Source organism: Salmo trutta, chromosome 29 (assembly GCF_901001165.1).
Source record: "Salmo trutta chromosome 29, fSalTru1.1, whole genome shotgun sequence".
Taxonomy (NCBI): Eukaryota; Metazoa; Chordata; class Actinopteri; order Salmoniformes; family Salmonidae; genus Salmo; species Salmo trutta.
In genome coordinates, this window is record NC_042985.1 from 5,377,256 (window position 1) to 5,399,510 (window position 22,255).

A 22,255-nucleotide genomic window follows, 5' to 3' on the forward strand; every position below is an offset into this window, starting at 1 on the left:
CACCCTTTTCAATATGAGTACTACTGCTTCTCCTCACACAAAACCTTCAGCCATCCATCCACCCCTTTCAATATGACTACTACCGCTTCTCCTCACACAAAACCTTCAGCCATCCATCCACCCCTTTCAATATGACTTCTACCGCTTCTCCACACACAATACCTTCAGCCATCCATCCACCCCTTTCAATATGACTACTACCGCTTCTCCTCTCACAAAACCTTCAGCCATCCATCCACCCCTTTCAATATGACTACTACCGCTTCTACTCACACAAAACCTTCAGCCATCCATCTCCCTTTCAATATGACTACTACCGCTTCTCCTCACACAAAACCTTCAGCCATCAATCCACCCTTTTCAATATGAGTACTACTGCTTCTCCTCACACAAAACCTTCAGCCATCCATCCACCCCTTTCAATATGACTACTACCGCTTCTCCACACACAAAACCTTCAGCCATCCATCCACCCCTTTCAATATGACTACTACCGCTTCTCCACACACAAAACCTTCAGCCATCCATCCACCCCTTTCAATATGACTACTACCGCTTCTCCTCTCACAAAACCTTCAGCCATCCATCCACTCCTTTCAATATGACTACTACCGCTTCTCCTCACACAAAACCTTCAGCCATCCATCCACCCCTTTCAATATGACTACTACCGCTTCTCTTCACACAAAATCTTCAGCCATCCATCCACCCCTTTCAATATGACTACTACCGCTTCTCCTCACACAAAACCTTCAGCCATCCATCCACCCCTTTCAATATGACTACTACCGCTTCTCCTCACACAAAACCTTCAGCCATCCATCCACCCCTTCCACCCACCCTCACGCAGACTGAGCAATGTCAATTAAACTCAGTGACAGACAGCTCTACTGTTTACCTACAGCCCCTACAGTGTAAAATATCTGCTTGCCTTTTGGGACAAGGCTCTGTTTACAGTGAGCAATTATCATTCTGACATGACATCACGAGACCTCCATGGCTATGTTTGTTTCTGTACGAGATACTTAAGGTGCTGGAGTCCAGGTGTCATGGCCTAGAGATATTCCAAGGGAAAATTCTATAGTTTTCTTGGATCAGAGGCATCAGCGGTGGCCTGTTTTCAATAGCACCTTAGAGGCTGCTGCCTATATACATAGACTTGAAATCACTGGCCACTTTAATAATGGAACACTAGTCACTTTAATAATAATTTTTACATATTTTGCATTACTCATCTTATTTGTATATAATTTATTCTATTCTATTCTACTGTATTTTAGTCTATGCCGCTCCAACATTGCTAGTCCAAATATTTATATATTTTTAATAACATTCCTTTACTTTAGATTTGTGTGTATTGTTGTGAAATTGTTAGATATTACTCACTAGATATTACTGCACTGTTGGAGCTAGAAACACAAGCATTTCGCTACACCTGCAATAACATCTGCTAAACATGTGTATGTGACCAATACAATTTGACTTGATTTGATTTGAATATCGAGACAAGACAAACACCCTCTCTGGCATGGTATCTCTGTATTCTTCTTGCACAAGGTGGCTATAAAGTCAGCATCAAAATGGCCGCCTTCCGGCTAATTACAGCTGTGATGCTCTTGGTACCGCTGGGTGAAAGTCTCAAACCCACGCATGTCCTGTTTCTGATGAAACTCCCATCTATCGCTTCGAGTTTGTGTAACTTGGCTGATGTTAATGTTCTAACCAGCATGAAGTCTTTCTGCTGCACTTCAGGTCACAGGCAAAAAACGACCGTTTTTTTGGAAATGTCTGTCGTAGCCAGTAAATATAATGTGCTGTCCAAGCATGCTATTAATGGCATGTGTTTGCCTTGCTGTGTCTGTTTCCAGGGCTCCATGATGGTTTCAACATTGACACCAAGAACCACAGGATCATCAAGGGTCCCAAGCAGGCCCAATTTGGATACACTGTGCAGCAGCACGTTGCCGGGGGACAAAAGTGGTAAGACGATTATTTACATTTTATACAACGGGTGGGTCAAATCCTGAATGCTGATTGGTTAAAACCGCATTCCAGCCGATGTCTATTCCACAAGTTAATACCGGCTAAATATATGACGTTAAAATGCCTATTTACTCTGTTCCATCTGACTGCGCAATCCACTGTCTCATCAGCCCAGCCACGCAATTTATAAACTTGATCTCCACCATAAAAAGCATCTAGAGCTCACATTTCTTTTAGACTGACATTTTGTATAAACCTTGCTGCCTGTCTCTCCAAAATGTGCAACATTGTTTGAATATTCAAATTGGATCTCCAGCTGTACCATAGTAATGAACATGTAGGGAGTCGGGATGAAACAGACAGGCAGGCAACGTTTCTCAGCTAGTCGAAATCATGAATCAGCTAGCATCATTTGTATGGATATATACAAAGGAATGTCAATTGAAAAAAGATCAAACAAACTGAAGTGCAACTAGTTTGCAGTCTTTCCAGCTTCAGTTTGAAGTGATTGTGTCAGCTGTGTTGTTAGCTTGCTCCTCTACCACATTATCACTTAAATGTGTGTTTCTCATTTACTTGATGTCACTTCACTGACTTTCAACTGCTTTGAGGTGAGGTACTGTAAGCATGCTTTAAGGACTCTGCTAACAGGGGTCTTGCCACAGCTTTTAATTTACACTGTGATGTGAAATACTAAGCCAAACATAGCTAAATAAACAAACACAACTCTTGGGTTGCTGACTCTCCAGGTCCATATAGTACTGTCTCAGAATCTAAAAGACGAGGTGAATTTCAAACAATCCCCAAAGTGACTACTGAGAGAATCTGTTTGGGTGCATTGTTTTAACTATTCCGAGGTAACAACCTCCTCACGTTGCAGAGAGCGATGGTTAAAGTCAGGTAAAAGATGAAGTAGTTTTACTGTTCAACGTCTCCCAGTGCTGACACACACAGCATTGTTACTGTCTGTCTCGGGTCTCTGGAGCCAGACAGGGAGATGTATCCGTTTCACTGCCAGGAAAGACAGCGAGCCATTTCTCCTGTAGTGTGGATTTGCCTGTCATGATTTGTGCCTTGCAACACAAATTTAGCTCCTGAGTCGGACTTTCACATTCATCATATTACCTCATAGCAGACACTGACTGGTTCTAAACACTGTTATTAGGCCAACTGGCACTGCGGTGATTGGGATTCATCGCTGGCATACTTTGTACGTCTGCTGGCCAGGGCTACACTGGAGCGACGCCCAGTTCCAGCTGTGTGTGCTGCTGTGCGCGCACACACACACGCACACGCACACACGCACACACGCACACACACACACACACACACACGCACACACACACACACACATTTATCCACATTCTTTCATTGAATTTAGACTTGGGAAACCAGGTACGTTCTCCTGTAAGTCATCATGTGGTTTATTACCAATGTGTAAATACATAGAGTCAGTGGGAAGCAGAGCACACAAGGTGAACAACATAGCTAAATAAACAAACAAAAACACTCAAATAAATAAATAATAACAAAATAAAATATTGTCTACAAATAAGGCATAACTTAAGCTATTAGGTCTTCTAATAGTTCTAATTCAATAATCCATTTCAGGAGTCTTTTTGCCCCTTATACATTTCAATGTCTCTAAGTAATTTAGTCGTTCTTTTTGAAAAACAATAAGCAAAGGCTGTGTTTTTATGCATTTACTTCTATGAATATAAAATGTACCAAAAATAAGTAGAACATTCAATAGAAAATTCTATGTTCTTATCATCCATTATTATACCGAAAGTTAGGTTATATCTATTAAACTGGGTTATTGGAAAGATTTTTGTTTCTAACCAGACATACATGTTTTTTTCAGACCGGCTGCATTTCTGTATTTTCTAAGTGATATATCTTAAACACTTGATTGCTGACATTCATTTTTTGGGGGGGATGTGTTGCTGTTAACACAAATTAAAACCAAATGGTCTGTTATTTACATTTCTGAGTCACAAACACATTTCCCTTGTTTTAATACATTCCCCTTGTCTAACACATTCCCCTTGTCTAACACATTCCCCTTGTCTAACACATTCCCCTTGTTTAAATACATTCCCCTTGTCTAACACATTCCCCTTGTCTAACACATTCCCCTTGTCTAACACATTCCCCTTGTCTAACACATTCCCCTTGTCTAACACATTCCCCTTGTCTAACACATTCCCCTTGTTTAAATACATTCCCCTTGTCTTATACATTCCCCTTGTCTAACACATTCCCCTTGTTTAAATACATTCCCCTTGTCTTATACATTCCCCTTGTCTTATACATTCCCCTTGTCTTATACATTCCCCTTGTCTTATACATTCCCCTTGTCTAACACATTCCCCTTGTCTAACACATTCCCCTTGTCTAACACATTCCCCTTGTCTTATACATTCCCCTTGTCTAACACATTCCCCTTGTTTAAATACATTCCCCTTGTTTAAATACAGAACATGTTAATTTCCAGTATTAATTGTACAGGACTGTTGTTGGTTAAATCTTTATTTATCTATATTTGTGTGTATATATTGTGTGCAGTTTACCTGCACACAATATTTGATACAGTATTATGTATGATTGTAGAATCCAAAAAGCTTTTTAAAGCCTAACTTTGCAAAAGTGAAAAGGACAGACATTATTTGCAATAAGGATCACGTGACATCACTGAGTACAGATTTCTCAATACAGTGACACCAGTGTGTATACAGCCCCATGGTGAGATGGATATGGTATTTTATGTCTCTGCATGATAACTCACCCATGCTCTCTTGCCGTGTGGGCGTGTGTGTGTGTGTGTGTGTGTGTGTGTGTGTGTGTGTGTGTGTGTGTGTGTGTGTGTGTGTGTGTGTGTGTGTGTGTGTGTGTGTGTGTGTGTGTGTGTGTCTGCGCTGCAACGAGACAGGAGCGGGAGCAGTGCATGTTACCATGGTGTTAGTTGGAGTTACAAGATGAAGAAGAGCGATTGCAGTTGACAAGCTCAGTATAGTAGAGCGTATGTTTCACTGGATTGGACTTTAATCAGATGCTCGATAGAGAATGAAATGGCAGGCCAACCATGTCAGACAAGCATCACAATATGAAGTACACATTCTTAGTCGACATGATCGACATGCTAACTTAGCCTTATGCTTGGGACACTGTCAGGCACAAAACCCACAGAAACACTGAAAATCCAGTGTATTTATGGCGTAGAACGCTGCTCAGTCTACCATGCCTACTTGTCCCATAGAAAAAGGTCTCATGAGGTTGACATGTGAGGAATATGGCTCTCAAGAGAGGACTCACACGTCTGAGGTAACTGTGCGCTGAGACAGATAAACACAGACATTTTGGAATGAGGCACAACCACTTTGGCTGTGTTCTTTATAAACAACATGGCTCCAGGAGTAATACAGTTTGGAATGGGATTCATGGAAGTCCTTCCAAGGTTTACAGCATTTCATATTCCAATGCAAGTCCATTACAAATATAATGCTGTGAAACTATATTCAAAATAACTTTTTGTTAAACTGAGGAAACTTGTTGGGATTATCTAGAAAAGACATGGTTCATCCTTCGCTCGGGGGCTACGCTAAAACATCAGCGATTCTTCCACAGTAACGACACATTAGTTACACGTTAATAAAGGCTGGATAACACTGTAATAACATGTTAATTAAGGCTCAATTACACTGTAATAACATGTTAATAAAGGCTGGATTACACTGTAATAACACGGTTAATAAAGGCTGGATAATACTGTAATAACACATTAATAAAGGCTGGATAACACTGTAATAACATGTTAATAAAGGCTGGATTACACTGTAATAACATGTTAATAAAGGCTGGATTACACTGTAATAACATGTTAATAAAGGCTGGATTACACTGTAATAACATGTTAATAAAGGCTGGATTACACTGTAATAACACGTTAATAAAGGCTGGATAACACTGTAATAACACATTAATAAAGGCTGGATAACACTGTAATAACATGTTAATAAAGGCTGGATAATACTGTAATAACATGTTAATAAAGGCTGGATTACACTGTAATAACACGGTTAATAAAGGCTGGATTACACTGTAATAACACGTTAATAAAGGCTGGATTACACTGTAATAACACATTAATAAAGGCTGGATAACACTGTAATAACACATTAATAAAGGCTGGATTACATTGTAATAACATGTTAATAAAGGCTGGATTACACTGTAATAACACGGTTAATAAAGGCTGGATTACACTGTAATAACACGTTAATAAAGGCTGGATAACACTGTAATAACACATTAATAAAGGCTGGATAACACTGTAATAACACGGTTAATAAAGGCTGGATTACACTGTAATAACACATTAATAAAGGCTGGATTACACTGTAATAACACATTAATAAACGCTGGATTACACTGTAATAACACGTTAATTAAGGCAGGATTACACTGTAATAACACGTTAATTAAGGCTGGATTACACTGTAATACGTTAATTAAGACAGGATTACACTGTAATAACACGTTAATTAAGGCTGGATAACACTGTAATAACACGTTAATAAAGGCTGGATAACACTGTAATAACACATTAAGGCTGGATTACACTGTAATAACACATTAATAAAGGCTGGATAACACTGTAATAACACATTATTAAAGGCTGGATAACACTGTAATAACACGGTTAATAAAGGCTGGATTACACTGTAATAACACATTAAGGCTGGATTACACTGTAATAACACATTAATAAAGGCTGGATAACACTGTAATAACACGTTAATTAAGGTTGGATAACACTGTAATAACACATTAATAAAGGCTGGATTACACTGTAATAACACATTAATAAAGGCTGGATTACACTGTAATAACACATTGATGCATGCTGAATAACACTGTAATAACAAACTCTAACCACTATGACCCACTATAGAGACTCTCTTAAGGCTCGCACACATCACACCAAATGTGTCTCTAATGTTCGTCTGATCGTTCAGCATGCTGTTTTAGGTACCACCTGCTGTAGACATCTAACTGCTAAATTTGTCACGGGATTCTACATGTAAAATCTGTGAGCACTCTGTTTACAAATTACCTTCAGAGGTGCTAAGAACTGTCGGCCAGCAAACACTATTGGTGCGTCTGAGCCCTTAGGGCCCGGTAGCAGCTCCCAGGCCGGCCCACAGCCGACCCAGTCAGTTACTGATTTCAGGAGCATAGCGGGGGAGTGTTTTAATGGTGATGGTTGGAGGGAAGTTGGCAACACTAGCTAGTCAGCTGTGGTTTGTGTAGCAAAGGAGTCCAAGGATATGAAGGGAGTGTGTGAGCTTCTCTCTGCTTCATCGTGAGGCGAAAGACAGAATGCTTCCATCTGTTCAGTCTTCAGGACCCTGAAGACTGCTTTCACGTCATCTTAGTGTGTCAGCCAGGTTGACGGACCAGAATTGAACCTCACAACTGTTGCCAGCATAGTTAATCAATAAAATGGTGGCAGCATTGCTTAGGTTTGATTTGAGTAATTTCACATGTATCTTGAGGAAACATTTGCTGTCACTGTTCTTTGTATTTGCTAGCCCATGAGACACAAATATGACAAGCTAACACTGGATGTCTACAAACTTCTACAATGATTGTCCTACATAACTACATACCGTTAGAGACACAGCTGTTACCTTATGTGAGACACTGACCTCAGTGCAACATTTGCAATATACAGTGCTTGATGATTTAATATAGAGTCATCTTTTTAAAGGATTGTAACATTGTATCCAATTGTTTTTCTTCTTCTTCTTCTTCTTCATGGTGGTTGGCAATCACTCTTGGTTTCAGTAACGTCCACTAGATTATATAGTGTTGGGTTGACGTCCACTAGATTATATAGTGTTGGGTTGACGTCCACTAGATTATATAGTGTTGGGTTGACGTCCACTAGATTATATAGTGTTGGGTTGACGTCCACTAGATTATATAGTGTTGGGTTGACGTCCACTAGATTATATAGTGTTGGGTTGACGTCCACTAGATTATATAGTGTTGGGTTGACGTCCACTAGACTATATAGTGTTGGGTTGACGTCCACTAGATTATATAGTGTTGGGTTGACGTCCACTAGACTATATAGTGTTGGGTTGACGTCCACTAGATTATATACTGTTGGGTTGACGTCCACTAGATTATATAGTGTTGGGTTGACGTCCACTAGACTATATAGTGTTGGGTTGACGTCCACTAGATTATATAGTGTTGGGTTGACGTCCACTAGATTATATAGTGTTGGGTTGACGTCCACTAGACTATATAGTGTTGGGTTGATGTCCACTAGATTATATAGTGTTGGGTTGACGTCCACTAGACTATATAGTGTTGGGTTGACGTCCACTAGAGTACTTTTGGGTGTCAGGGAAAATGTATGGAGTAGAAAGTACATTATTTTCTTTATGAATGCAGTGAAGTAAAAGTAAAAGTTGCCAAAAATATAAATAGTAAAGTACAGCTACTCCCAAAACTACTTAAGTAGTGCTTTAAAGTATTTTTATTTAAGTACTTCACACCACTGGGAAGACCTTCACTAGAAGGATAGTGTTGGGTAGACCTCCACCAGATAGCTAGTGTTGGGTAGACATCCCCTAGATATATAGTGTTGGGTAGACCTCCACTAGATGGATAGTGTTTGGTAGACCTCCACTAGATGGATAGTGTTTGGTAGACCTCCACTAGATGGATAGTGTTGGGTAGACCTCCACTAGATGGATAGTGTTGGGTAGACCTCCACTAGATGGATAGTGTTGGGTAGACCTCCACCAGATGGATAGCGTTGGGTAGACATCCACTTGATATATAGTGTTGGGTAGACATCCAGTAGATAGATATTGTTGGGTAGACGTCCACTAGATATATAGTGTTGGGTAGACCTCCACTAGATGGATAATGTTGGGTAGACATCCAGTAGATAGATATTGTTGGGTAGACGTCCACTAGATGGATAGTGTTGGGTAGACATCCACTAGATGGATAGTGTTGGGTAGACATCCACTAGATGGATAGTGTTGGGTAGACATCCACTAGATGGATAGTGTTGGGTAGACATCCAGTAGATAGATATTGTTGGGTAGACGTCCACTAGATATATAGTGTTGGGTAGACGTCCACTAGATATATAGTGTTATGTAGACCTCCACTAGATGATGGATAGTGTTGGGTAGACATCCACTAGATGGATAGTGTTGGGTAGACATCCAGTAGATAGATATTGTTGGGTCGACGTCCACTAGATATATAGTGTTGGGTAGACGTCCACTAGATATATAGTGTTGTGTAGACCTCCACTAGATGATGGATAGTGTTGGGTAGACATCCACTAGATGGATAGTGTTAGGTAGACATCCACTAGATGGATAGTGTTGGGTAGACATCCACTAGATGGATAGTGTTGGGTAGACATCCACTAGATGGATAGTGTTGGGTAGACATCCAGTAGATAGATATTGTTGGGTAGACGTCCACTAGATATATAGTGTTGGGTAGACGTCCACTAGATATATAGTGTTATGTAGACCTCCACTAGATGATGGATAGTGTTGGGTAGACATCCACTAGATGGATAGTGTTGGGTAGACATCCAGTAGATAGATATTGTTGGGTCGACGTCCACTAGATATATAGTGTTGGGTAGACGTCCACTAGATATATAGTGTTGTGTAGACCTCCACTAGATGATGGATAGTGTTGGGTAGACATCCACTAGATGGATAGTGTTGGGTAGACATCCAGTAGATAGATATTGTTGGGTAGACGTCCACTAGATATATAGTGTTGGGTAGACGTCCACAAGATATATAGTGTTGTGTAGACCTCCACTAGATGATGGATAGTGTTGGGTAGACATCCACTAGATGGATAGTGTTGGGTAGACATCCAGTAGATAGATATTGTTGGGTCGACGTCCACTAGATATATAGTGTTGGGTAGACGTCCACTAGATATATAGTGTTGTGTAGACCTCCACTAGATGATGGATAGTGTTGGGTAGACATCCACTAGATGGATAGTGTTGGGTAGACATCCACTAGGTGGATAGTGTTGGGTAGACATCCACTAGATGGTTAGTGTTGGGTACACATCAACTGGATGGTTAGTGTTGGGTAGACTTATCAGAGATGCATGCCACTCAGGAATTCACTCTCTGGTCACTAGGCCGTGGGTAAGCTGGCCTGTGTTTAGTCCAAGACCCCCAGCACCCGGACCACTGCCCCAGATATCAATCAGCTGAAACCTGAATGCAGTAGCATGCCTGTGATGTGGGAAGCAGAACCCCAACACCCGGACCACTGCCCTAGATATCAATCAGCTGAAACCTGAACGCAGTAGCATGCCTGTGATGTGGGAAGCAGAACCCCAGCACCCCCAGATATCAATCAGCTGAAACCTGAATGCAGTAGCATGCCTGTGATGTGGGAAGCAGAACCCCAGCACCCGGACCACTGCCCTAGATATCAATCAGCTGAAACCTGAACGCAGTAGCATGCCTGTGATGTGGGAAGTAGAACCCCAGCACCCCCAGATATCAATCTGCTGAAACCTGAACGCAGTAGCATGCCTGTGATGTGGGAAGTAGACCCCCAGTTAACACAGCTCGCATTGTGCAAATGTCACGGGTCGAAGTCTTGGCCTTTTTCAAGGAGTGATGAATGAGTCTGTGAATTCAGGAATTCAGCGGGTAGTGAAGGTTTGAAAAGGGGTACTGAAGTTGAGGTTTTTTTCAATGTTGACATGTGTCTTTGATGTAGCAGACAGCTCCCCGTTAGAGAACCGTGTGTGTTCACCAATGTCATGACACTTTTGTGGAACCCTGTGGCACCGTGGGTGACCTAAGAGGTGAGACTTTCACTGTTCTTATAGGTGTCACTGTGTACATTGTCTGTGTGTCTGTCTATGTGTCTGGCTGGCTGGCTGGCTGTCTGTCTATGTCTGTCTGTCTGTGTGTCTGTCTGTTTGGCAAACAAGGACAGCACCTGTCAATTGACATTTGAAGGATGCCTCAACACTTTAGTGTCCATTCACTGTAAGGTTAAAAAGACTTGTGGAAAGAGACGGTCCCACTTTATGTGGATATTCCCATATAGATACTCCACAGATGGTCACACTATCAACAAACTATCTGTTGATGATAAGCAACTGCTTGGACTTGGTTAGAAAGAGTTGATATTGTAAAATATCCTCCGTGTTATATCACCTTCTCAAGAAAGAATAGACTGAAGAAACCCTGAACTCAGCAGATGTGCTATGAAGATTCCCAACATACTGTAAGAAGTAAAGCTTTTTTCCACAGAAACTCCACAGAAAACCCATTGTTCCACAGACACTTTATTACATTGTCCCAAGATGGGTTCTTGCTCAAGCCAGTCTACTGACATATACTGTAGAGGTCAGGTAGGGCTATTTTCTACTGTTAGTCCTCAGGAAGGCAATCTGAACTTTCTGGGTCATAAAACGCTCGTTTATAGTCATTTTCAAGCTGAGTGAGACTGTGATGTTGTTCCTATCCAAATACCAAGCTGAGCTTTCAAGAAAATCAGACAGCTCTTTGTAAGACGGGAAAAAGTCGACAGAGCTATGGTATTTGGCACAGAGGCTTATGGGCAATGTCAGTAATTGTTACAATTTAAATTCCTTTGAATGCTCCCCCAAATTGAAATTCCTTGAGAGGAAACCATCATGTTGCAAATCACATGATTTGGAAAACAATGTAGCTGACAGCTTATAATGACTCTCCATAATGCAATATCTAGTTAAAATACACTGTTAACATGGGGTTGCCATTTCAAGAATGCCTGTTTGTCCCACGTGTCCGTCCAGGACTGTTTGAAGAGTAGCCCCATGTGAGAGCACTGTGGGGATAAATGGGCACACGTATCGGTTTCTCCCCCACACCTCCCACTGTCTCTTCTTTCTGTTTGTTTTCCTGCCATGGCACCGGGTCGCTCCAGCTGAGACTTGACATTTCACCTTGGCGTGGTCACGAGTCACGCAACATTTGGAGACACAGGGAGTCTAAGAAGTTCTTCAGCTTTTCCTCAGGCGCTCCTCAGCCGTACTTCAGCCAATTCACAGCCAATCCTCAGCGGTTCAGTTGAAATACTGTTGCCTGTTATCTGAACCTTCAGCTTTCATTGAAAGTTGAACCTGATGCTGTTGAAGCTGAAGGACGAAGCTAAAGGCTTAACAAGCATGAGTATACTGTATAGTTTTTGACACCCGCATTGTGTGAACGCTATGGACCTTCTGCAATATTCTACGTTGAGCAAGCTTTTTAGTCCAGGACTATGCTTAATCTGGTTCCAGGAAACCTATGAATCTTATGTCCTCTTTGCTTAAAGTTGGTGTGGACGTCTTGGTTGAAAGATGTTAATCTTACCAGAGTTATTAGGTTATGTAATGACTTGACAGAGCAAGTTGCTGAGTACTTTGGGGATTGGCAAATTTGGGCCAAAACCGTTCTGATGTTGTCTACGTACACACATGGAATGTGATGAGAGAGAAATGTCATTGAAGTTGCACAGAGTCTCATGTTAAGGGCAGAGGTATGGTTTCATAGCATAAATACCTCTCCTTCCTCCGCTAAATGTGAAAGACATTAGCGCATTCATGCTTCGGATTTGGTATGGCGCTTCCACAAACCCCAAATCCTGCATTCCTCAATTTATTTATTTCACAAGGTAGGCTAGTTGAGAACAAGTTCTCATTTACAACTGCGACCTGGCCAAGATAAAGCAAAGCAGTGTGACACAAACAACAGAGTTACACATGGAATAAACAAAAGTAGTCAATAACACAGTAGAAAAGTCTATATACAGTGTGTGCAAATGAGGTAAGATTAGGGAGGTAAGGCAATAAATAGGCCATAGTGGTGAAATAATTACAATTTAGCAATTAAACACTAGAGTGATAGATGTGCAGAAGATGAATGTGCAAGTAGACATACTGGGGTGCAAAGGAGCAAAAATAAATAAATAAATAACAGTTTGGAGATGAGGTAGTTGGATGGGCTATTTACAGATGGGTTATGTACAGGTGCAGTGATCTGTGAGCTGCTCTGACAGCTGGTGCTTAAAGTTAGTGAGGGATATATGAGTCTCCAGCTTCTGTGATTTTTGCAGTTCGTTCCAGTCATTGGCAGCAGAGAACTGAAAGGAAAAGCGGCCAAAGCAGGAATTGGCTTTGGGGGTGACCAGTGAAATATACCTGCTGGAGCGCGTGCTAGGGGTGGATGCTGTTATGGTAACCAGTGAGCTGAGATAAGGCGGGGCTCAATAACAGAGAATACGTCCGGGAGTCCATTTAGGGTCAGGTTATTTTGTTTATACCAGCATTACCTTATCCACAATGATGCTACATGGCTGACCTTAATGAATGTTCAGCGATGATTGTTTTAACAGCTCTTCATGAGACTGACTGGGAGTTAAAGGAGACCTTCAAGTCAAAGGGAAACAATGGGTCCCATTTCTCTGAAGGTAGCCGTGTCCCAGCCTGAACTCTCCCAGTCTACAGTATCACACTGTGCCAGAGGACAGCAGTAACCTCAGCAATAATCATATTCATAGCTATGAAAATATGAGCACTGCTGGAGCTCCAGAGGTGAAAATCATTTCCAGAGTCTGTGAGACTTGGACAGTTGATCCCAGACACAGTCCCCTCGCCACTAGTGTGTCTAAGCCTGGCTGCCATAGACTGCATGTGCAGCACAGTTAACAGCTTCACTCTTTGGCTACCATCTGAATTGTTGCACATATATTTATATCTCTCCCTCTTCAATATAAATAAATCCACTTGGGAAATTTGATAGTTTTTGAAGGAAGCTGAGCAATCTTTTAGTTTTGAGTCATATTTCTCGACATTTCCTACATGCTACATTAAGAGCATCTACTAAATGACTTATCTAGAGCATCTTACAGTTAGTGCATTCATCATATGATAGCTAGGTGGGAAAACCACATACCTCAGTCAGAGTAAGTATACTGAACAAAAACAACATGCAACAACTTTACTGAGTTACAGCTCATATGGAAATCAGTCAATTGAAATAAATTCATTAGTCCCTAATCTATGGATTTCACAGGACTGGGTAGGAGCGGTGCCATGGGTGGGGCAGGGAGGGTATAGGCCCACCCATTGGGGAGCCAGGCCCAGCCAATCAAAACAAGTTTCCCCCCACAATAAAATGGCTTTATTACAGAAATACTCATTTTCATCAGCTGCCCACAGACGATCCCACAGGTGAAGAAGCAGGATGTGGAGGGCCTGGGCTGGCATGGTTACACATGGTCTGCGGTTGTCAGGCCGGTTGGACGTACTGACAAATTGTCTAAAATGACACTGGAGGTGGCTTGTAGTAGAGAAATTAACATGCAATTCACTTGTAACAGCTCTGGTGGACATTCCTGCAGTCAACATTCAAATTGCATGCTCCCTCAACTTGAGACATCTGTGGCATTGTGTGACAAAACTGCACATTTTAGAGCAGCCTTTTATTGTCCCCAGCACAAGTTGCACTTATGTAATGATCATGCTGTTTAACTTCTTGATATGCCACACCTGTCAGGTGGATGGATTATCTTGGCAAAGGAGAAACACTCACTAAGAGGGATGTAAACAAATTTGTGCACAAAATTTGAGAGAAATTAACTTTGTGCGTATGGAACATTTCTGGGATCTTTTTTTTTTTTTTCAGCTCATGAGTCCAACCCTTTACATGTAGTGTTTATATTTTTTGTTCAGTATAAATGTTTCCTCAATAAAGTAGCTATCAGAAAGTGCTCGTAAGGTACCTTATTCAAACATTCAATGACATACAAAGCTTCTGTTTCAGTTGACATGACCTGCACTTATGATACCAGTGTTACGCACACCTCTTGGAGGGAACGCAACACCCTGCTACACTCAACTCCCCGTGGAGTGTAAGAGGTATGTGATTGCAGGTGCAAGTAAGGATGAGAGGCAGAGAATATTACCATTTACTAGGAATTTATTTCCTTAACACGGGTATATGTATGCCCGCAGTCCTCTTGCCTAAGCACTCCCAAGGTGAGGTGCCTTCCCCTCCCCCCTGGGAACACATGAAACAGAATAATACAAACTTAAAGTGAACAAGTTCAATAATCAAAAACACAGTCCTATTGGCACACACATACCTCAGAAGTAGCAGCTACAAAAAACTTCCACCAAAACTGTCTCTACAGGACATCCAAGAAGCTCTCACTTCCTGACAAAGGAACACTGGCTTTTCAAGCTACAGAAGTAGTCGCTAATTGCAGACAGCTGTGTCTCCTGACAAGAGGGCGGGGTCAGAACACCAATCTGAAATGGGGCCAACCAATCAGCTGCTTTGGACTTCAGGAAGCCATTTCCTGAAATACACACATTCAAACACATATAACCCATAACAGAAACTGGGGAACGTAACATCAGTTTACTACTTGAATATTGTATGATGTCATAATCTCAAGAAACCTATCATAGTAGTTTTAGATGACCAAGGATGTTGATGTCAAGTGCCATGTTTTGTTTAGGTAACCATTATACCACCATTATGTATACCACACCACTAAAACGTTACCTCATAGGAACAATGTGATGGAGACATGTTTTAAAACTACAGAGGTTTATGTGGTTGACCCATAACTCCAGGCAGTAAATTGATGGAGGTCTGGTTTTGCTATAAAGGGGTGTCAAGTGTTGGCAAGTAGCCTAGCGGGTCAAATCTACCAATGTGCCCCTTGAGCAAGGCTCTTAACCCTAATTGGATAAGAGCGCCTGCTAAATGACTAAAATGTAAATGTTAAATGTGGTCCCTTCCCTTTGGGACACCTCTGACCTGGTGAGTGAATTGCTCCTTTGCATGCCACTATCCTTTGTAGCCCAGGTGGTAAGGGTAGATAACAAAACATCCGCCATGCTGATCCTCAACACGGGGGCCCCTTAAGGATGCGTGCTCAGTCCCTTCCTGTCCTCCCTGTTCACTCATGACTGCACGGCCAGGCACGGCAGGCACAACTCCAACACCATCATTAAGTTTGCAGATGACACAACAGTGGTAGGCCTGATCACCGACAACGATGAGGCAGCCTATAGGGAGGAGGTCAGAGACCTGACCGTGTGGTGCAAGGACAAAAACCTCTCCCTCAACGTGATCAAGACAAAGGAGATTATTGTGGACTACAGAAAAAGGAGGACCGAGCACGCCCCCATTCTCATCGACGGGCTGTAGTAGAGCAGGTTGAGAGCTTCAAGTTCCTTGGCGTCTTAACATGGTCCAAGCACACCAAGACAGTCGTGAAGAGGGCACGACAAAACTTATTCCCCCTCAGGAGGCTGAAAAGATTTGGCATGGGTCCTCAGATCCTCAAAAGGTTCTTCAGCTGCACCATCGAGAGCATGCTCTTTAATTGTTTGTTACTTTCATTTGTTACTTTTTTGTGGGTATTTTCTTAAAACTGCATTGTTGGTTAGGGGCTTGTAAATAAGCATTTCACTGTAAGGTCTACAACAGTTGTATTCGGCGCATGTGGCAAGCACACTTTGATTTGATTTGATTTTGATTGGATTTGTCTTGGGCTACATATGTTTCTTGTGTTGACAGCTTAGGTTACTTTTAGAAGCTCTTGTAAAACAATATAACAATATATTGCATGATGGTAATCATATGTTGGTGTCTGATCTAAAGATATGCTAAACTTTGAGGAGATCTGTGTTTATGTATGAGGAGTATCAGGTGAAGTTTGTCATCACCTATAAGAACTTCATGTACTAAGACAATGTGTTACAAGGTGAAACGTCAAGAGATAATCAAGAAAGCCCATCTGCGTTTTGTGTTTTCATCCTGTCACATAAACGTCTTGGCAACAGTCTCTTGTTCCTACCCAAGAATACAAAGAGCCCTTCTATCTCAGATACTTCAGGAAGCTTTTATCTGTTCACCCAGCCCTGACGTAAACACAGAGTGTTTTAAATGCTCCACCACATTAAGTCATCGGAAGCCTTCACTGACATCTACGACATCTACAAGATCATCCTGACCTGACACTGACGTCCAACCCCAAAGTCGAGTGACAAACTATCTTCCCCTGAGCTCTACGTCATGACCAAAGAACTCTGAGCCTGCTTGTGTTTCAGCCAAGGAGAACTCATGGTGACCCATGGTCAGAGAACATGTGGGTAGTATTTAGCCCCAAGGAAGTAATTCAGTCACACGTGTGTATCCGTCTAGCCGGTATGACAATTTCCCGCTCTCCTTTCTTTCTCAATCTACCTCTTGCCTTCTCTTTCTCTATCTGTGTGTGTGTGTGTGTGTGTGTGTGTGTGTGTGTGTGTGTGTGTGTGTGTGTGTGTGTGTGTGTGTGTGTGTGTGTGTGTGTGTGTGTGTGTGTGTGTGTGTGTGTGTGTGTGTGTGTGTGTGAGAGAGAGAGAGAGAGAAGGAGAGGTTGAGAGAGAGCAAAAGAGAGAGCACGAGAGAGAGTCTGCGGTCAGAGGAGAAGTTAACATGCTGAGAGAGAGCGAGAGAGAGAGAGAGAGAGAGAGAGAGAGCGAGAGAAAGAGAGAGAGAGAGAGAATCTTCCCAGGGTCAATGTGGAGTGGATCCAGTGTTTATAGGCCAGTGTGTTTATGTGCGTGTCAGTCTGGGGTCAGAGGAGAACTCAACATGCTCCCACAGGAACACAGCCAGTCACAAACAAGGAAGATCACAAGTGTTTCAAATACCTGCTCTGATACTCACTGGGTGTGTGTTTGTTGAGTTAGCGAAGACATTCCAGTCAGATACATCGGTGTAGCAGAGTTTAAATGCCATCTCTTTCACACCATTATTTCTTAATAGATGAAACGTCATTAGGAGAAGTGCCTTCAATGTTATCACTATGTTTTTACAACGTCACAACTAATACTATTAATACAAAACAATTATAATATGCAATTCAGTTTTTGGGGATTTCGACTGTCTTGTTTTATGTTTCACAGGTTATTGGTGGGAGCTCCATATGAAACCAATGGTCACCACCAGACAGGGGATGTGTACAAATGCCCATTGGCCAAACGATCCAATGGCAGCTGCTCCAAACTCAACCTAGGTACAGTATAACTATCAACTCTCACAGGCTTGACATGTGCCTACTGTGCCTCTTGAGACGGATGTGTGTGTGTTGTAGCCGTTAGAGTGTGTGCATATGTACGTGCCTTATATGTGTGTTCATAGGTTGTGTGAGAGTGGAATCTGGGGACCGTGCTGTTCATTCCACCTTTAACAGTTTATGTACATTTCCACGTCTGTATCCTCCTAGGCATCACGCCACACGTCCACACGTTTCCTTAGATGAGACCTATCTGTTCTGTGTTGTACAGAGAGACACAGCAAGATGTGTGAACTAGCTGGCAGATATTGTATGGTGTAGACACTGCTGCGCCTGGCTTGACAACTTTAACGAACCTAGTTCCCAGAAGCTCCTTTCCTGCAGTCAAATGATCAAATCGCCCTCTAATGTTGTTAATATTTTTCATAATTTCATAATTAATAAACATTATTTCAGTCTTCTGTGATGTATATAAAGTGTCATATTGGGACGCAAAGACATTTCAGCTCTATATCTGACATGGTACAGATGTCTTCTTTTAAGCCCATAACCATGTGTGTGAGGTGTCTACTTTTGATTCAGACTAGATTTGTTTAAGACTACCAATAATCACTCTGTTACCCTGATTGAGCCCACTGCAGTAAAATGCTCTGGACACTGCCTCAAAGGACAGGTGTTTCGTCCTTTAGTTGGGAGATCTAGTATCATCTAGTATCACCTTCTTACTGCCATGTATAGTCAGTGGGTTTGCAGAAGCTTGTGAAGCGACTTGCCCGCAGGTACATAGCATAAGTGAAAAATATACGCAAAAGTTTTCAAAAGCTATAGAAACATCAAGCTGTTAGAATGAACATTGTTATTTCTTTGACACTGTCTTTTCTTGTTCCTCAAGGAAGGATATCTCTGACCAATGTCGCCGAGCGAAAAGACAAGATGAGGCTGGGGATGACGCTGACAACCAACCCCAAAGACAATAGCTTTGTGGTTAGTGATGAACACACAGTCTATCAAAAGTATGGTGTCATTATGTGTGGTTTCCACAGAGACTAACTTGGTGGTCAATTTCAGGGGTATGTGAAGAACAGTGGAGGCTGCTGAGAGGAGCGGCTCATAATAATGGCTGGAACGGAGCAAATGGAATGGCATTAAGAAAAGGGTTTGATGTATGCGATACCATTCCACCTATTCCGCTCCAGCCATTACCATGAGCCCGTCCTCCTCAATTAAGATGCCACCAACCTCCTGTGGTGGCACAGGAACCACATTTCGTTTTTCTGATGACCTTTTCATCCAGCGTAGGCCCATGGTACACGGTACATGTCTCAACGGTACTTGCCGTGCTGAATGTGTTTTCTTGTGTGTTGTACAGGTCTGTGGACCCCTATGGTCCTATGAGTGTGGCAGCTCATACTACAGCACTGGGATATGCTCTCGAGTCAACGCCAGCTTCAAATTCTCCAAAACCATAGCTCCAGCCTTCCAGAGTAAATACAGAGCACGCCCCTTTCCTGTTTGGCAATGTTTTATGGATCTTCTTCCATAAGTATAAGTCATTATTGATTGTAATGCATTAGACTGTTTCCCATTGCTCATCCGTAAAGGTTGCATTGATGGTGCAGTTCAGACATTATTGTGTTTTTCTCTGCTAGGGTGTGAGACCTACATGGATATAGTGATCGTTCTGGATGGTTCCAACTCCATCTACCCCTGGACGGAGGTACAAGCCTTTCTTATCAACATTCTACAGAAGTTCTACATTGGACCAGGCCAGATACAGGTGAGTTATGGGAAATGTGTCGCTCTGGCTAACCTGGTTGAATTGCCTGTTATGCCCCAGTTTCATTGGTTCAACTCTAGGTCTGGAGTGCCAAAGGATGATGTTGTCTGAGTCTAAGTTGCTGATTAGTAGAATGAAATCCAGATGTGATTTGTCCCTCCAGACCTGGCGTTAAACAGCCCTGTTATAATGTATGTGATATTGTTCAGGTTGGAGTGGTGCAGTATGGGGAGAAGGTGGTGCATGAGTTCCATCTGAACGACTACAAGTCAGTGGAGGAGGTGGTGAAGAGAGCAAGCAACATCCACCAGAGAGGCGGAGAGGAAACCAACACGGCACTCGGCATCAACGTTGCTCGGTAAGACTCCCTAACTGATATGAAACTACATCAGCAATATCCCTAATATTGAATCAGTATAGTATTATATGTCAATCTATTGTATCTCACAACAAATACAACTATAATGACATACAGTAAATTATTGTAAATTACACTAGTTAATAGTAATAGAAGACTATTAAAAAAACATTAAATACTGTATTTGTTACCTTATTCTGGGTTATTACTCAAATCCCACTTTTTGGCTATAAACTTTGAACCTTTCAAATATGAATTTAATAAATCACATGCCACAGCTCAGAAGCATTCAAGCGAGGAGCCCGACGAGGCGCCAAGAAGGTGATGATTGTGATCACTGACGGGGAGTCACATGACAGCCCTGACCTTCAACAGGCCATCGAGGACAGCGAGAAGGATGGCATCACCCGATACGCCATCGCTGTGAGTCACCGTCTCTGTCTCCTTCCTGTCCTCTCTCCTGCTACACCATCGCTGTGAGTCACCGTCTCTGTCTCCTTCCTGTCCTCTCTCCTGCTACACCATCGCTGTGAGTCACCCTCTCTGTCTCCTTCCTGTCCTCCTGCTACACCATCGCTGTGAGTCACCGTCTCTGTCTCCTTCCTGTCCTCTCTCCTGCTACACCATCACTGTGAGTCACCGTCTCTGTCTCCTTCCTGTCCTCTCTCCTGCTACACCATCGCTGTGAGTCACCGTCTCTGTCTCCTTCCTGTCCTCTCTCCTGCTACACCATCGCTGTGAGTCACCGTCTCTGTCTCCTTCCTGTCCTCTCTCCTGCTACACCATCACTGTGAGTCACCCTCTCTGTCTCCTTCCTGTCCTCTCTCCTGCTACACCATCGCTGTGAGTCACCGTCTCTGTCTCCTTCCTGTCCTCTCTCCTGCTACACCATCACTGTGAGTCACCGTCTCTGTCTCCTTCCTGTCCTCTCTCCTGCTACACCATCACTGTGAGTCACCCTCTCTGTCTCCTTCCTGTCCTCTCTCCTGCTACACCATCACTGTGAGTCACCCTCTCTGTCTCCTTCCTGTCCTCTCTCCTGCTACACCATCGCTGTGAGTCACCGTCTCTGTCTCCTTCCTGTCCTCTCTCCTGCTACACCATCGCTGTGAGTCACCGTCTCTGTCTCCTTCCTGTCCTCTCTCCTGCTACACCATCGCTGTGAGTCACCGTCTCTGTCTCCTTCCTGTCCTCTCTCCTGCTACACCATCGCTGTGAGTCACCGTCTCTGTCTCCTTCCTGTCCTCTCTCCTGCTACACCATCGCTGTGAGTCACCGTCTCTGTCTCCTTCCTGTCCTCTCTCCTGCTACACCATCGCTGTGAGTCACCGTCTCTGTCTCCTTCCTGTCCTCTCTCCTGCTACACCATCGCTGTGAGTCACCGTCTCTGTCTCCTTCCTGTCCTCTCTCCTGCTACACCATCGCTGTGAGTCACCGTCTCTGTCTCCTTCCTGTCCTCTCTCCTGCTACACCATCGCTGTGAGTCACCGTCTCTGTCTCCTTCCTGTCCTCTCTCCTGCTACACCATCACTGTGAGTCACCGTCTCTGTCTCCTTCCTGTCCTCTCTCCTGCTACACCATCGCTGTGAGTCACCGTCTCTGTCTCCTTCCTGTCCTCTCTCCTGTTACATCATCGCTTTAAGTTTTTCCACTGCCGTTGCTCTAATGTCCAAAAGTTATCAAAATGTCATAAACCACTAAATGTAAGCATAACTGGAAACAGCTGCTCATTTTTGGAGGCATGAAGCAATGTTACGGTAGCTAGTAAATAGAGAAGGACCTGTAACTAACTACCTAACTGACAATAAGTGCATTTTTTTACCCCACATTTAACTAGCTAGCTAACATTTGTATTTTGTTATTTATTATGGATCCCCATTAGCTGCTGCCAAGGAAGCAGCTACTCTACCTGGGGTCAAGCAAAATGAAGGCAGTTAAACAATTTAAAAAACATTACAATACATTAACAACAGATTTCACAACACATTAAGAGTGTGT

At 42.7% G+C, this 22,255-nt stretch overlaps 1 protein-coding gene across 1 annotated transcript in view; it reads left to right on the forward strand.

The window, feature by feature from the left end:
* The window catches only part of itga11a (integrin, alpha 11a), a 110,709-nt gene that overhangs the window by 23,089 nt on the left and 65,365 nt on the right, over positions 1-22,255 (forward strand). The window contains exons 2-8 of the mRNA XM_029720635.1: positions 1,869-1,980; positions 18,013-18,122; positions 19,015-19,106; positions 19,492-19,606; positions 19,772-19,899; positions 20,109-20,257; positions 20,536-20,680. Of these exons, the coding sequence (XP_029576495.1) occupies positions 1,869-1,980; positions 18,013-18,122; positions 19,015-19,106; positions 19,492-19,606; positions 19,772-19,899; positions 20,109-20,257; positions 20,536-20,680 (851 nt within the window). The remainder of the gene's footprint in view (positions 1-1,868; positions 1,981-18,012; positions 18,123-19,014; positions 19,107-19,491; positions 19,607-19,771; positions 19,900-20,108; positions 20,258-20,535; positions 20,681-22,255) is intronic.